Source organism: Meles meles, chromosome 9, assembly GCF_922984935.1.
Source record: "Meles meles chromosome 9, mMelMel3.1 paternal haplotype, whole genome shotgun sequence".
NCBI classification, from domain to species: Eukaryota; Metazoa; Chordata; class Mammalia; order Carnivora; family Mustelidae; genus Meles; species Meles meles.
The window spans coordinates 59305008-59319983 of NC_060074.1; the positions used below are offsets into that span (position 1 = coordinate 59305008).

Genomic DNA, 14976 nt, shown 5'->3' on the forward strand with positions numbered 1-14976 from the left:
CTGGGCATTTACCCCAAAGATAGAGATGTAATGAAAAGAAGGGCCACCCGTACCCCAGTGTTCATAGCAGCAATGGCCACAGTCGCCAAACTGTGGAGAGAACCAAGATGCCCTTCAACGGACGAATGGATAAAGAAGATATGGTCCATATATACAATGGAGTATTATGCCTCCATCAGAAAGGATGAATAGCCAACTTTTATATCAACATGGGTGGGACTGGAAGAGATTATGCTGAGTGAAATAAGTCAAGCAGAGAGAGTCAAATATCGAATGGTTTCACTTACTTGTGGAACATAAGGAATAACACGGAGGACATTAGGAGGTAGAGAGGAGAAGTGAAATGGGGGAAATCAGAGGGGGAGACAAACCATGAGAGGACTCTGAGAAACAAACTGGGGGTTTTGGAGGGGAGGTGGATGGGGGATGGGTGAGCCTGGTGGTGAGTATTATGGAGGGCACTATTGCATGGAGCACTGGGTGTGGTGCATAAACAATGAATTTTGGAACACTGAAAATAAATAAAATAAAATGGAAAAAAAAATTTGACTAGTGTTTTTAAAATGAAATAGAATACTCTGGAATAGAAGATATCATATTGCATTGTTTATAGTTAGGGTAAATGTTGGTTTGTGAAACTTGTTTTGATTACATATATATAAATAAATATGTGACTCTGTTGAGTACATATTTCTCACTATGTGTCATGCCCCCCCCAACAAAAATTTTAAAACATTGTTTTATACTATTTACTGGAACCAATCATCTTAAAAATGTTTACCCAGTAGTGTAACAAGGGTCAATTGTATTGAGAGGCAATGTAATAGACTTATGTGTTTTCTCTCTCTCTACAGGGTGCTAAAATTTGTTCTCAGTGAGTAAATACATATGGACATTTGGGTACATTAATGTATTTGATGTTCAACAAATCTGCAAAGGGTAACAGTACAAACTGAAATAAAAATGTTCTTATTGGTGTATTGGGGATTATTGCACAGCCTGGATTCTCTTCATCATACCCATGTTTACTTGCTTTTGGTAATAAGGAGGAAAGGGAGCACTCCAGTAAAAATTCTTCAATAATATTGAAATTATGTTTTGAACTATAACCAAAGTAGAGGAATTTCAATATATGTATTGGTATTAAGTTGTATCTTGGAAATTTTCAGCAAAAAAGATTATACATTTGATGTCTCTATGGCCTATCTGGAGAGAATGTAAAGTTATATGAAACTGCAAAATGAGTCACTTACATTGAATTACATTCATATTCTAGTCTTAAGGTTTTTTTTTCTTAATGAAACATTAAAATTAGGGCATGTCTACTTGTAATTCATAGTGTAATTAATCAACTATTCTTATTTATTTATTTATTTTTAAAGATTTTATTTATTTATTTGACAGACAGAGATCACAAGTAGGCAGAGAGGCAGGCAGAGAGAGAGGAGGAAGCAGGCTCCCAGCTGAGCAGAGAGCCCGACGCGGGACTTGATCCCAGAACCCTGGGATCATGACCTGAGCCGAAGGCAGAGGCTTTAACCCACTGAGCCACCCAGGCGCCCCAACTATTTCTATTTAGATTCCACTTCTACTTCTGCTGCAAAGTTTCATTTTATCTCGATATCTTAAATTAGTTATTTAGGAGAATTATCTTTTGTGTGTGGAGAGTCTATATGTTGTATTATAATAAGGAAAAAAATCAATTTGTATCAGTTGACAATTGATTTAGGCCCTTGAAATAAGAATTAAATATTTTATCGTATAGGGGGAAATATCTTCTTATATTCTAATTAAACCTTTTGATTTTGCTATTGTTTTAAGAGACCCCCATTGTGAGATATAGTGGAATCATGCTTCTTCTGATCTCTGAACATGGATGCATGACTTAGCTCTTGGTGTTCTTCCAAATAACACTCCAGAGGGCAGAGATGCATTCCAATGTGACATATATTTGAATATGTCCTGCACAGAGGATAAATGTGATTTGTAAATGTATCAAGAACAGATTCTAAGGAGGCTGTAACTTGCATTTGTCTGGTTCAGGAAAATTTTATAAACATGTAATTCTTTAGTTTTTCCTATTGCTATTTTGCTCAGACCAACAGATTTTTAAAACTTTGCCAAGCACGAGAGTAGTAGGCTCCGAGTCCTATCTTAATTTCCCTTATTCTTTCATTTGTAGGATAGGCTTTTTCACTCTGATTTCAGACACTTTTCCCTGACCTGTCTCAGCCCATGTTGTCTGAAAGACAGAGGACTAAGGCTATAAAACATGTTACTCTACTGTATGTTTTGCTGCATGTGAAGCACATAAGAGCTTATATTTCTAGGTTGAAATATGTCTGTAGTCAGTAATCCTACTGTTGACAATGCTGATTTATAAGACATGGAGGCCAAATCTTTATCAAGATTATGTCTGGGAATTAAAAAGCTTTCAAAGAAGAAACAAATGTATAATTTTTCTACTAGTCAAATACAAGAACAGGCTTAGAAATAGATGTTGAAAGATTCATTTATCTTTAGTCTACCTTTTCATTTCTCCTTTGTGTACAGTGTTCACTTTTAAGGCAATTTTTACATAGGTGCTCACAATAAAAAAATTTTGGAAATAATCTGTATTTTACTTTGCTCAGTATTCTGTACTTTTTCATTCCTTCATGGTTAAATGGATTATACTTATCCCGCCTCCATTATTTTACTGAGTACCAAATGAGTGAGTGTATCATTTTGAGTGTATATACAATGTTAAGAAGAGAGTCTCCATCCAGCCATTCTAAATAAGTAACAAAAATAATATATATATACACACACACACATATATACACACACACACAAACTGAATGAAGCTTTAATGTATATGATTATAATTAAAAGTTTAGTTTGAATAAAGTGTGTTATATTGAAGCGAAGTAATTAGAATTGTAGTTTGCCTAATAATTACTACTAATTGCTTTCAAAAGATTGGATCTCGCCAACCTTATTTTAAATGGCAGTGGAATCATTTCACCTTGCCATAGCATTAGTAGTGCTAATACTAATGATTTCCATGTTTTCCTTGTATAGTTCAAAATGTCATCTTGTTAACAAGAATTCTTTCTCAGAGATAAAAATGCATGTTACTAAATTGTCAGGATAAGCATTTTCTGTTTTTCATCTCACTACCAAATGATGGCAACTGGAACGTATGACTACCTTTGATTTAATGGAAAATCAAATGACATTCCTTCTCTGAATATATGGTCAACTTAATTTTAGTCTTTTTCTTTTTAAACTAACATTTGATGATCAAATAGAGTAGTTGTGTACAAGTAGGTTTAAGTTATTGAATTAAACTCCTAAAATATTAGACTATATTATTGTTTATTCTCTGAACTTAAGAGAATATATGTATAGTAGTTCACTCTTATCTGTGGTTTTGCTCTCCCTGGTTTCATTGATCTGAGGTCAGTCATGGTTAGGAAGCAGATGATCTTCCTTCTGACATACCATCAGAAGGTCCATAGTAGCCTAAGGCTATGTCACAGTGACTACGTTTTTCACATCACTTCATCTCATCACATAGACATTTTATCATCTCATATCATTATTAAAAGGATGAGTATAGCACAATAAGATATTTTGAGAGAGAGATAGACCACATTCACATAACTTTTATTACAGCATATTATAATTGTTCTATTTCATCATCATTATTATTGTTAACCTCTTACTGTGCCTAATTTAAAAATTATACTTTATCATAAATATGTATATATAGCAAAAAATATAGTTTATATAGAGTTTGGTGTTACCTGTCATTTCAGGCATCCACAGCGTTCTTGAAAAATGTCCCCATGGATAAAGAGGAACTACTGTAAATCATTTAATCTTCTTTCTTCCCATTCTACAGAGAAATGATGAAGAGGCAGTTGTGGATAGAGGTGGAACTCGTTCTATTCTCAAAACACACTTTGAGAAAGAAGATTTAGAAGGTAAGATCTTTTTCCCCCCTTGGGAAAGTTTTCGTTATACTTCCCTAAAGTATTTCAAAGAGAAATATGTAACTTGTCACAGTCTGGAGAACTGCAAAAATTGATATCAGTGTAATGGTGGTGGTGGTGGGTTGTGGTTATGATTGTTTTAATGCAGCCTGAAATGTGAACAGTAAGACCTATAAACAGAAGTATCCATTCATCCAACAGACATTTATTGAACCTCTACTATATTCCAGACACTGTGTTGTGTGCAGGTCTTTCAGTAATCATTGCTTCAGGAATTACCATCAGTTGGGGAAAGTTATGACAGACCAGCATATTAGGTGCTATGTGAAAGGCAAGAGTAGGACAGGAAGGGCATCTAATCCAGCCTATGTTGTCAGACTAGACTGTCACTGGAAGGGAGTTAAAGACAACTGACATACGAGTTTTACTCAGATATACATGAGAGAGAGAGGTGGAGGCACCATTTGTGTGTGTTCTTTTTAATAGGAAAGTCAGATAAGTCAACTGGAGGGCGGTATGATCTAGTAGTGAAGTGTATGGGATCTGAAACCAAACTGTCCTGGATTAAAATACCAGTTCTGCCCCTTGTGTACTGTGGAAACTTCAGCCAGTTAATTTCTCTACACCTCAGTTTAGATAAGTTGTTAAGTTAAGTTCTTAACTTATAATTAACTTATAATTATAATTAAGTTGTTAAGATAAGAACAACAGTGGCCAAGATATGGAAGCAACCTAACTGTTCATTGATACATGAATGGATAAGGAAGATATCACACACACACTCACACTCAGACTCACACACACATGAATATTACACAGACATCAAAAAGAGTAGGATCATTTCTGACAGCATGGATGGACCTACAGGGTAAAAAGTGAAGTAAGTCAGACTAAATAAGATATGTTTTTACTCATATGTGGAATCTAAAAAAACAAATGAATAAACAAGCGAACAAAAAGCAGAATCAGAGAACAAACTGATGTTTGTGGAAGGGGCAAAGAGGATAAAGGGGAGTGATTGATATAGGCTTCCAGTTATGGAATGAGTAAGTCACAGGAATAAAAGGCACAGAATAGGGAATATAGTTAATGATATCATGATAGCATTGTATGGTGACAGATGGTAGCTATACTTGTGAGCATTGTATAATGTATAAGGTTTGTCCAATCATTATGCTATAATTACCAAAACTAATGTAATACTGTGTGTCAACTATACTCAAATTAAAAAAAATTAAATTTAAAAAATAAATAAGGGCAACAATGGAATATATTTCATAAAACTTTTATAATAATCAAGGGGAAAATACTTAGAATAGTACCTGGCATAGGACTTACATGAGTCTTGATGGTTATTACTGAACCACAATTTAACACACAGCACATTATTATTTCATTTTAATTTTTAATGAGAAATTATTATTAGTGGGATACAAGTTATGTGATATTTTTCATCTTTTGGTTAAAAAGTAAAACCGAAGTAATTATAAGTAAAAATAATCAGAGATAGTTCTTAATAATCCACTACAGCTCTTATTTGTGGAGCATAACAAATAACATGGAGGACATGGGGAGATGGAGAGGAGAGGGAGTTGAGGGAAACTGGAAGGGGAGATGAACCATGAGAGACTATGGACTCTGAAAAACAACCAGAGGGTTATGAAGGGGCGGCGGGGGGGGTGGGGGGTGGGGTGGGAGGTTGAGGAACCAGGTGGTGGGTAATAGGGAGGGCATGTACTGCATGGAGCACTGGGTATGATGCCAAAACAATGAACACTGTTATGCTGTAAATAAACAAATAAAAATAAATAAATTAAAAAAAAAATAATCCACTACAGCTGAGAAGGAGTAATCCCCCTAAGAATTGTCAGGTAACTAATTAAATTACAGTAAAATTCACAGTTCTTAGGTCTTTAGCTACAACAATTAAGCAACAGAAGGACTGATATAATATTTAGAGTAAATTTTCAACAACTATGCCTACTCAGTACTTGATGTGTTGCTTGGTGCACAGAAAATATCCAGGTCCAGGAAGGTTGTACTTACTGGGTGGGCATAATGATTTGCTATGCTATCCATATTCATTACATGAACTGAAGAGAGCAGAAACTTGAAAATTCTAAACTGATAACGGAGACTATAAAGATAATGTCTCCTTGGACTTGAAATGCCTTTATATTACATTTTTTCCCAGCAACATATTTACCTTCTTACTTAGGTCTTAAGCATGCTTGAATTCAGTAAACACCTGTAAGAAAACCCAATAAAGCAGGAAGTTAGTCTAAAAACATAATTACAGGAAAAAGCAATCTTGGGTTTAAAGATTATAATGGATAATCTGCACACAGATAATCGAAAGCTAACAGTGGACAATTTATAAATAATTATAATAAAATACTGAGTGTTCCTTTGGATGGAAGGAACATAGTACATACTACATAGTTTTTGTATGTACATAGTACATGTACTATGTACATTTTGTACATAGTACAAAAATAGGATTTAAAATGTTTATTTTAATTATTGTATCAACGTGTATTACATGTATTTTCTCTTACTGGGGATGGTATTCTGGTGAGGGTGTATGATGGTTATTAAAAGAGATTTCTGATAGGCAAATACAAATGGATAAGTCAGATTTTGTTCTGTTTTTTGGTGTCTATAGTGGGCATTTTAATCCCAGAAGTGAATAATTGTGGCTAAATCACTGGTGATTAAAATTAACATCATAGAATGCAATGTAACATTACATTTAGAATTTCTACATTTTAGAATTTTGAACTAAAATAAGAAAAACTTATTTGACTTTCTAAGTATTTGTTCTACTCCCAGCTGTATTAAGTAGATAAACATCCTAGCATCTGAGGATGTTATATGGGATTCTGCTGTGTTGCACACGAAGAATTAATAGATCTGTTAGTGGTTCCTGGATTGATTACTCTGATTCAGAAAATAATGTGGGGACAATGTTGAATATCATGATTCAGGAAAAATCAACTGAATTATAAAATCAGCGTAATATAAAATGGGTAAAGGGAAGAGTGCCAGATAGAAAGACAGTATTGCTGAGGGTAACATGGGCAGTAGTTTCTCCTTTTTTGTAATTAGGGAAAAAGACCAGAGTTACACATTTTAAGAACTCTTGAGTAATGTAAATAAAACATACAGATATTTATTTTAAATAAAATAGAGTTAGGAATTGCTGTGGAAGAAAAACACACATTTTATAAACTCTTTCATCAGTTAAGATTTTAAATTTGAAAATTAGGGGCGCCTGGGTGGCTCAGTGGGTTAAAGCCTCTGCCTTCAGCTCAGGTCATGATCTCAGGGTCCTGGGATCAAGCCCTGCATCTGGCTCTCTGCTCAAAAGGGAGCCTGCTTCCTCCTCTCTCTCTCTGCCTGCCTCTTTGCCTACTTGTGATCTCTGTCTGTCAAATAAATAAATAAAATCTTTTAAAAAATAAAATAAATAAATATGAAAATTCGTGTTTACAGGAATTATGGATATATAAGAATTATTAATAGCTAGTAGAATTCCAAGTATAATTTAACATTCTGTGCACAGCTTGTAGAAATGCTAGGTGTTTAAAAATATCTATGAAGTCTCAGGTAAAATATGTTTAATGGAAAATGATCACTTGATCAATAGCAACACCTTGGTATAGTATATTAGTTAATGGATTCACATATATTATACATTCGGGTGAATAGTGTGTCAAATATAAATTTTCTCCTTTCAAACCTATTTATGTATTTTTTTATGTGTATCTTTACCATATCCTCTTTTTTTCCTATTACCTAAAATCAAGAACATTCAATTTTGTTACATTCCGCTCACCTCCTATATTTCTGTGTTATAGAGTTAGTAAATTCTTTGAATCTGTCTCAGGGGTGGCTCTTCTCATTTCTTCCCTTTCATTCCCACTGCCACTGCTCCAGTTCTTTTCCTGTCTGTATACTGTGTTCTCTCTTTCCCACAATCCACCCTTCTTAAAACTGCTAGTGTTCTTCCTAAGCCTATTTCTGTTTCCTATGGTAAAATGTAGTGAGCAGCCTTGAATCCCTATAATTAGACCAAGTCGGGATTGGTGAGTGGAGCAAAAATTGTCAAGGCTAACCAATTCTTATTTTTGGTCTCTTCTGTCCATGTGGGGTTAGTATTGTACAAAGTATAAGGTTACAAAAGAGAAATGCATTAATACCCTTGAAATTCCTTCTTCTACTGACCTTTTAATAAATGTGTGGTGGACAGAGTAGCGAGATAAAATAGACAATGCTCAGTTATCTTTGAATTTTAGGTAAATCGTGAGTATCTTTTTAGTGTAGGTATGCCATGCAGTATTTTTATGTGTTGCTTTTTACTTGCCAAATTTGGAAATTAGTAGTGGATGTTACTAGGAACCACCAAAAGCCCCTCTTAAGGGTCGCGGTGCTTATTTCCCTGGTTACCATGATGTTGCCTGCTCTTGCCCCACAGTTGAGCTCTTCCCCAGAAATTACCCTCTGCTGAAAGGAGCTGTCTCTTGCTATGGGAGCTGCCTCCCTCGTGGCACATTGAATTCAATGAATGAGCGAAGGAGTATAAAGGCCTTGCCCCTTTGCCTCAATGTGTTACAACTCTGAAGGGTGGTCTCAGCCTCAAAGTCCCCCCCACCCCCTTGGAATCAGTGGAGGCTTGTATTGCCTCTGTACCACAATTCAACTTCTTTCTGTACCAAATGCTGCTGCCCATATTTCTGCACAGGTGTTATTGTTGACAGCTTTCCTCAGTCAACTCTCTGAACACAAATCTCTATTTCAGTGTTTGCTGAGGAATCTGACTCACTCATTCATCATTTTCCTGCACCCTGAACAGTACCAGTAGACATACCTACTTGGTCACTGGCAGAACCTTCACATTGGTGTCTTAGCCTATGAGGCTGAGAACTATCATAGTGGGAGAGAATGCTCCCAAACTAACTTGCCTTGACCATGCGAGTATATGAAAATCAGCATTGCACGTGACAGAAAATGCCAGAGATTAGTGCCATCTTTAATTATTTAATCAATTAGTTAATTAATGTGAGAGAGAAAGAGAGAGCATGAGCGAGGGGAGGGGCAAAGGGAGAGAGAGATTCCCAAGCAAACTCCCTGCTGAGCATGAGGCCCCATGTGGAGCTTGATCCCACAACCCTGAGATCATGACTGAGTTCAAATCAAGAGTCGGATACCCAAATGACTGTGCCACCCAGGTGCCCCTAGTGTCATTTTTAAAGTCCTAAAGTATTTACCAGTCTGGCCATTGCAGAAATTGTCAAATTGTTGAGAATGGTAGTGGATGACTGCAAACTCAGCCAAGTGGTAGCATCAATTGCAACTGCTCTGTCAGAATTGGAATCTTCTCAGAGCAGGTTGGTAAGGCCACATACCAAGCCCTGTGGTATGCAGCTCTTGATCAGGCAAATGCATTTTTTTCTCTTACTATCAAGAAGGACTACCAGAAGTATAACATGTATGGTCTTGCTCCAGGGCTGTGTTAAGTCTCCTACCTTTTGTCATAATAGAGTCTGAAAAGATTTGAACTGAGTGGATATTCTGCCAAACATTATGTTGTTTCATTTTATCAACAGAATGAACAAGAAGGGGCAAGTATGCTGGAGGCCTTGATAAGACAGATGGGTTCCAGAGTCTGTTTTCTAGCAAACCTGTGGGAAGGACAGTATGAGAGTGTCAACACTGTGCTGAGTCTGAAACTCCATGATGGATGGATGGATGGATAGGTGGGGTCAGTTTCCACAGGCACCATAAAAATAAACAAGTGCCCCTTCAGTTTTACTCACCTTGATTCTTCATGGTCCACCCTGGTCCTGCTCTTTTTCACAATTTATTCCTGAACTTTTTAAAGATTTGATAATTTTTTTTCCAGATAGGACCATTATTGTATCTTCTGCAGGCATAAGAATAAATTAATGGTAAACCTCTAAAAGTAGCATGTCCTATTAATAACTAGATGATAATAAAGAGAAGAAAGTTCAGGAGCTACAGATGACATGCTATTATTTTGGTAATTTTGACCAAACTGATCAATTTCCAGTCAAGGCAATACTACCAACAACTGGATTGTTTTTTGCACAAATTTTTAGAATACTTTTTTCTTGCTAAAACAAACAAACAAACAAAAAAAAAACCAAAAAAAAACAAACAAACCACAACATAGAATTCACCATTTTAACCATTTCTAAGTATACAGTTCAGTGATGTTAAGTATATTCACATTGTTATATAACCAACATTCAAAACTTTTTCATCTTGGAAAACGGAAACTTTATACATTAAGCAACTCTCCCATTTGCTCCTCACCCTATCCTGTAGCAAGCACTATTCTATCTTCTGTTTCTGTGAATATGACTACCCTAGAGAGCACATGTAAGTGAAGCCATGCAATATTTGCCTTTTTGTGACTGGTTTATTTCATAACATAATGTCTCCAACTTTCATCCATGTTGTAGCATGTTAGGCATTCCTTCTTTTTTAAGGTTTTAATACTCCATTATATGTATATACTGCATTTTGTTTATCCATTCATCTGTTGATAGACATGGTTGCTTTTATCTCTTGGCTATGGTGAATTGTGCTGTTATGAACATGGGTATGCAAATATTTCTTTGAAATCCTGCTTTCAAATGTTTTAAAATATATAGCCATAAGTGGATTGCTGGATCATAAAGTGATTCCATTTTTAATTCTTCAAAGAACTGCTGTACTGTTTTCCATAGCAATTCACGATTTTACATTTTCACCAAGGGTGCACAAGAGTTCCAATTTCTCCACATGCTTGCTAAAACTTATGATTTTCTGTTTGTTCATTTGTTTGTTTTTTATAAGGAGCTATCCAGTGGGTGTGAGGTGATATCTCATTGTGGTTTTGACTTGCATTTTCCTAATAATTAGTGATATTGAGCATCTTCTCATATGCTTGCTGACCATTTGTTCATCATTTCTGGAGAAATGTCTGTTCAACTCCTTTGCCCATTGTTTAATTGGGTATTGTTGTTGTTGTTGTTGAGTTGTATGAATTCTTTATATATTCTAGATACTAACCCCATATCAGATATATGATTTAGAATTATTTTCTCCCATTACACTGGTTGCCTTTTTACTCTGTTGATTTTGTCCTTTAATATACAGAAAATTTCAATTTTTATATAATCCAAATTGTCTAGTTTTACTTTTGTTGCCTGTGCTTTTGGTGTCATATCCAGGAAATCCTCATCAAATCCAATGTCATAAAGCTTTTCCCTATGTTTCCTTCTAATTTATAGTTTTGGGTCTTACCTTTAGGTCTCTGATTCATTTTGAGATAATTTTGTGTATGGTGTAGAATGTTTGCCCTTCTACTTTTCATATTTCTTTGTTGCCTAACATCATTCCTATTATAGTTCACATTGCTCCTCACAAATTAAATATTTCTCTAAGTCCCTGATACATAAAGAGCCTATTTAGTGAGAGATTATTGTTTTCCTTATTTTTAGCAAGTATTTCTATTTTTCTATAGTCTGAGAACATAAAAGATGCAGTAAAACCTCAGGGATATTATCCCTGGTTTAAGGCCTTTTGGATTACCCCAAATTGGAGCGTTCCCCTCTTCACCATTTGCTAGTGATTTCCTTCCACACAGAAATAGAATTCCCACTCTTCCCATCCATTAGTATTACATGATCTCTCCTAACAGAATAGTTATTTCCTTCTTTCATCCTTCTATTTCTGAGCTACATCTTTTTTATATTATTTATATTATTATTATATATATTATATTTATATTATTATATTATATATTTATTTTTTTGAGAGAGAGAGTGAGCATGTGAGCAGTGGTGGGGGGGGCAAGGGAGAGGGAGAGAATTTTTTTTTTTTTAAGATTTTATTTATTTATTTGACAGAGATCACAACTAGGCAGAGAGGCAGGCAGAGAGAGAGGGAAGCAGGCACCCTGCTGAGCAGAGAGCCCAATGCAGGGCTCGATCCCAGGACCCCGGGATAATGCCCTGAGGCGAAGGCAGAGGCTTAACCCACTGAGCCACCCAGGCACTCCAGGGAGAGAGAGAATCTTAAGCAGGTTTCATACTTTGTGTGAGCCGGATGCAGCACTCGATCATGACCCTGAGATCAGGACCCGAACTGAAATCAAGAGTCAGCCACTTAACCAAATGAGCTACTCAGGTGTCTCTATGTATATATTTCTTATCTTTGTATCATAAGCTTGTTGAAGGACAAATTGTCATCTTATACATATTTGCATTCTCCCATGTTATCTAGGACTTTTTCTTGAATTAAATAGGGACTAAAAATGTATTGCATTGAATCTCATTTGTATGTCATTCAATAATATATCACTAATCATGTAAGATGTTAAATTTATGTAATGTACTTAAGTGTATAATTAACGCTCATCAAATATTTAATTATTTTTGAATTACATGTAAAATACAGAAATTTCTAATTATGTTGCATTGCACAAGATAAATCAATCTAGTTATATTTCGGTGATTTTCAGGAATTCATAAATTTAAAACTTTAATAGAAAAGTTAAACTCATCTTTAAATTTTGGCCTACGAATTAAATCAAAGAGACATTTTCTTTATCCTGTATTGTTTTTACCAGATAGTAAAATACTTTTCAGTCAAGGATTTAATGAAGAAAATTATGCCCCTATCTTGATAGTCTTTTTCTCATTCCATCTGAGGAAAAAAATGGTTTACTGGTTTATTTCCTTTGGGGACCACTTAATAGATGGTGGACCCAAAATGCAAAGATAAGATAATGTAAAATAAGCCCCAACACAAAGCTATCACACAACACAGTTCTATCAATAGTAATACCCCCCATTTTCTTCCTTTCACCACATTCCTAAGCTCTTTGATAACTGAAATTATTTTCTGACTATAATCATCATAATGTCAAAAGTAGTTTCCCCTAAAAACTAAAGATAATGAGTACAGGTCCTATATTTATGACACAGTATTTTACCACCATAGTAAAAAAGAATTGAATAAAATGAAGACAAGAAAAAGCTGAAAATTAGGCCTACACCTTTTCTTCCTAATCTTTTATCTTCAAAAATTGCCAAGAGAAAGAAAGAGTGGATTCTACTGGGAGAAACCAAAGTTGACTTCACAGTGACAGAGGTGGGCTTTGAAAGATGAATGGGTGTGCTGAAGGCAAAGAAGGAAGGATCTTTTATATTCTGGAATAGTTAATATGGTGTGGCTAATGTGCTGGGATTATGTACATGGGGGCAAAGAGTGACTGCAGATGAAGTTTAAATATTTGCATGAGGTAGTGGAGAGTGAGTTAACGGTTGAAACTTCCAAATGAGGTAAGTAGCTCCATTAAGTAAGCAAGCTCCATTTTATAGTTAAACTAAAGCACAGAAGATTAACCTGCCCAGGCCTATGGACTAGCAAGTGGTATAGCAGGGATTCAGAAACACCAGGGTCTGGGCTTTTAACAACTATATTGTAGAATTAAAGACGGTGCTCAGTTTTGTGTTTTAGGGGATGGAATGGGGCAAGGTGATTATTAATTGAAAGACCTTGGCATATTTCCTTACTTGATCATGCTATATAAAAAAAATTGAAGACTTTTATGTACTATTATGAAGCAATATTGAATTCAAAAATTAGTACCCATATCACAATGGTTTTCCAAATGATTTTGCCAAAATTTGAGAAGCTTTATAGTTAGTAAATTCCTATTAAAGAGATTCATTTCCACAAATAGGAGGGCCTTTCTCCCACTGGAAGCCAGTTTTATTATAACCTCAGGTTCTCCTGTTTTAAATTCTCATCTCTCTGTACCACAAAATGAATAATCTTATTGTTTCCTGTTCCAAATGTCTTTTCTTTAAAAAAGATTCATTTTTTTCCTGCCATTATTGGTTGATCAGCTTTTGTGCAATTTAGTATTGTTGATATAGGATCAATATCATTTGATGGGGCAATTCTAAGTGGTATTTGGTTCACTGGTAATGAGTAGTGAAATTAGTTAATTACACAGGATCCATCTGAAATTGTACATTTTGCCTGCCAAACACTTTGGATAGTTGAGGATGGGAATTAGGCACACAGACTAATACTGAAGATTTTAGAAAAAAATTGTCAATATTAAATTTCATTTCCTTATTGAACAATCCTTGCCATCTGAGCACATTTTATAATGAACTGTTGTGTTTTGCCCTGTGTATTCTAAGAATAAGAAACAAATAAGAGAATATTGTTTTAAATACTTTTATTTCTAAAATTAACTCTCAGGTGAGCTATAAAATATGTTCCATAGTTCTTCATTTTAGGCATTTCCCAGAAAATTTGTGTATGTGACCCATATCAATATATTTTGATACATAATTTATTCATGATATTTTGTCTATTTGAAGTGAGTGGTAACTTGATAGTTATTTATAATCTGTTTTTATACTATTTTATAATTCCAAGTAAATTCAAAAGATCTTAGAGTATTTTAAAAAATTAGGTTGTGGTTTATTTGACCATTTGTAAACAGTTATAGATATGTGTTTGCATGAGGGCAGTAACATATATTCTAATGTGTATATGTGGCTAAGAAATCCTGTAAATTTGTGGTTTCATAATTTAAGGGTCCTGGTTAAATATTTTTGCATCCCTAGCTTAGGATGTCAGTTTTTAGTTAGCTAATTTTAGAATAAAAACCCTTGTTATTAATCTCCCTTCATTATTCTTTGTAAGTCAAGCTCTGTTTAATACGATTTTCTATCAAAGATATGGTACAGCATTTAGGGTATTTGCTTTCTTTTTTGAGAGGGGAGGGGGAATTTGCTTTCTAATGTGACTTAAATATATTATCTGTGAATGAGTAGAATTGTGTGTTTGTGTGTATATGTAACATTTTCAATCAATTACTATTTCAGAGATATAATAGATGAAAAGAAATTCCTTTTCATTACATTAAAAATAATCCTATAAATATTAAAAGAAGGAATTT

At 34.8% G+C, this 14976-nt stretch overlaps 1 protein-coding gene across 6 annotated transcripts in view; it reads left to right on the plus strand.

The window, feature by feature from the left end:
- The window catches only part of SLC4A10 (solute carrier family 4 member 10), a 301713-nt gene that overhangs the window by 107553 nt on the left and 179184 nt on the right, over nt 1–14976 (plus strand). For all 6 annotated transcript variants that reach the window (XM_046019396.1, XM_046019394.1, XM_046019392.1 and 3 more), the window contains exon 2: nt 3890–3971. In XM_046019396.1, the coding sequence (XP_045875352.1) occupies nt 3890–3971 (82 nt within the window). The remainder of the gene's footprint in view (nt 1–3889; nt 3972–14976) is intronic.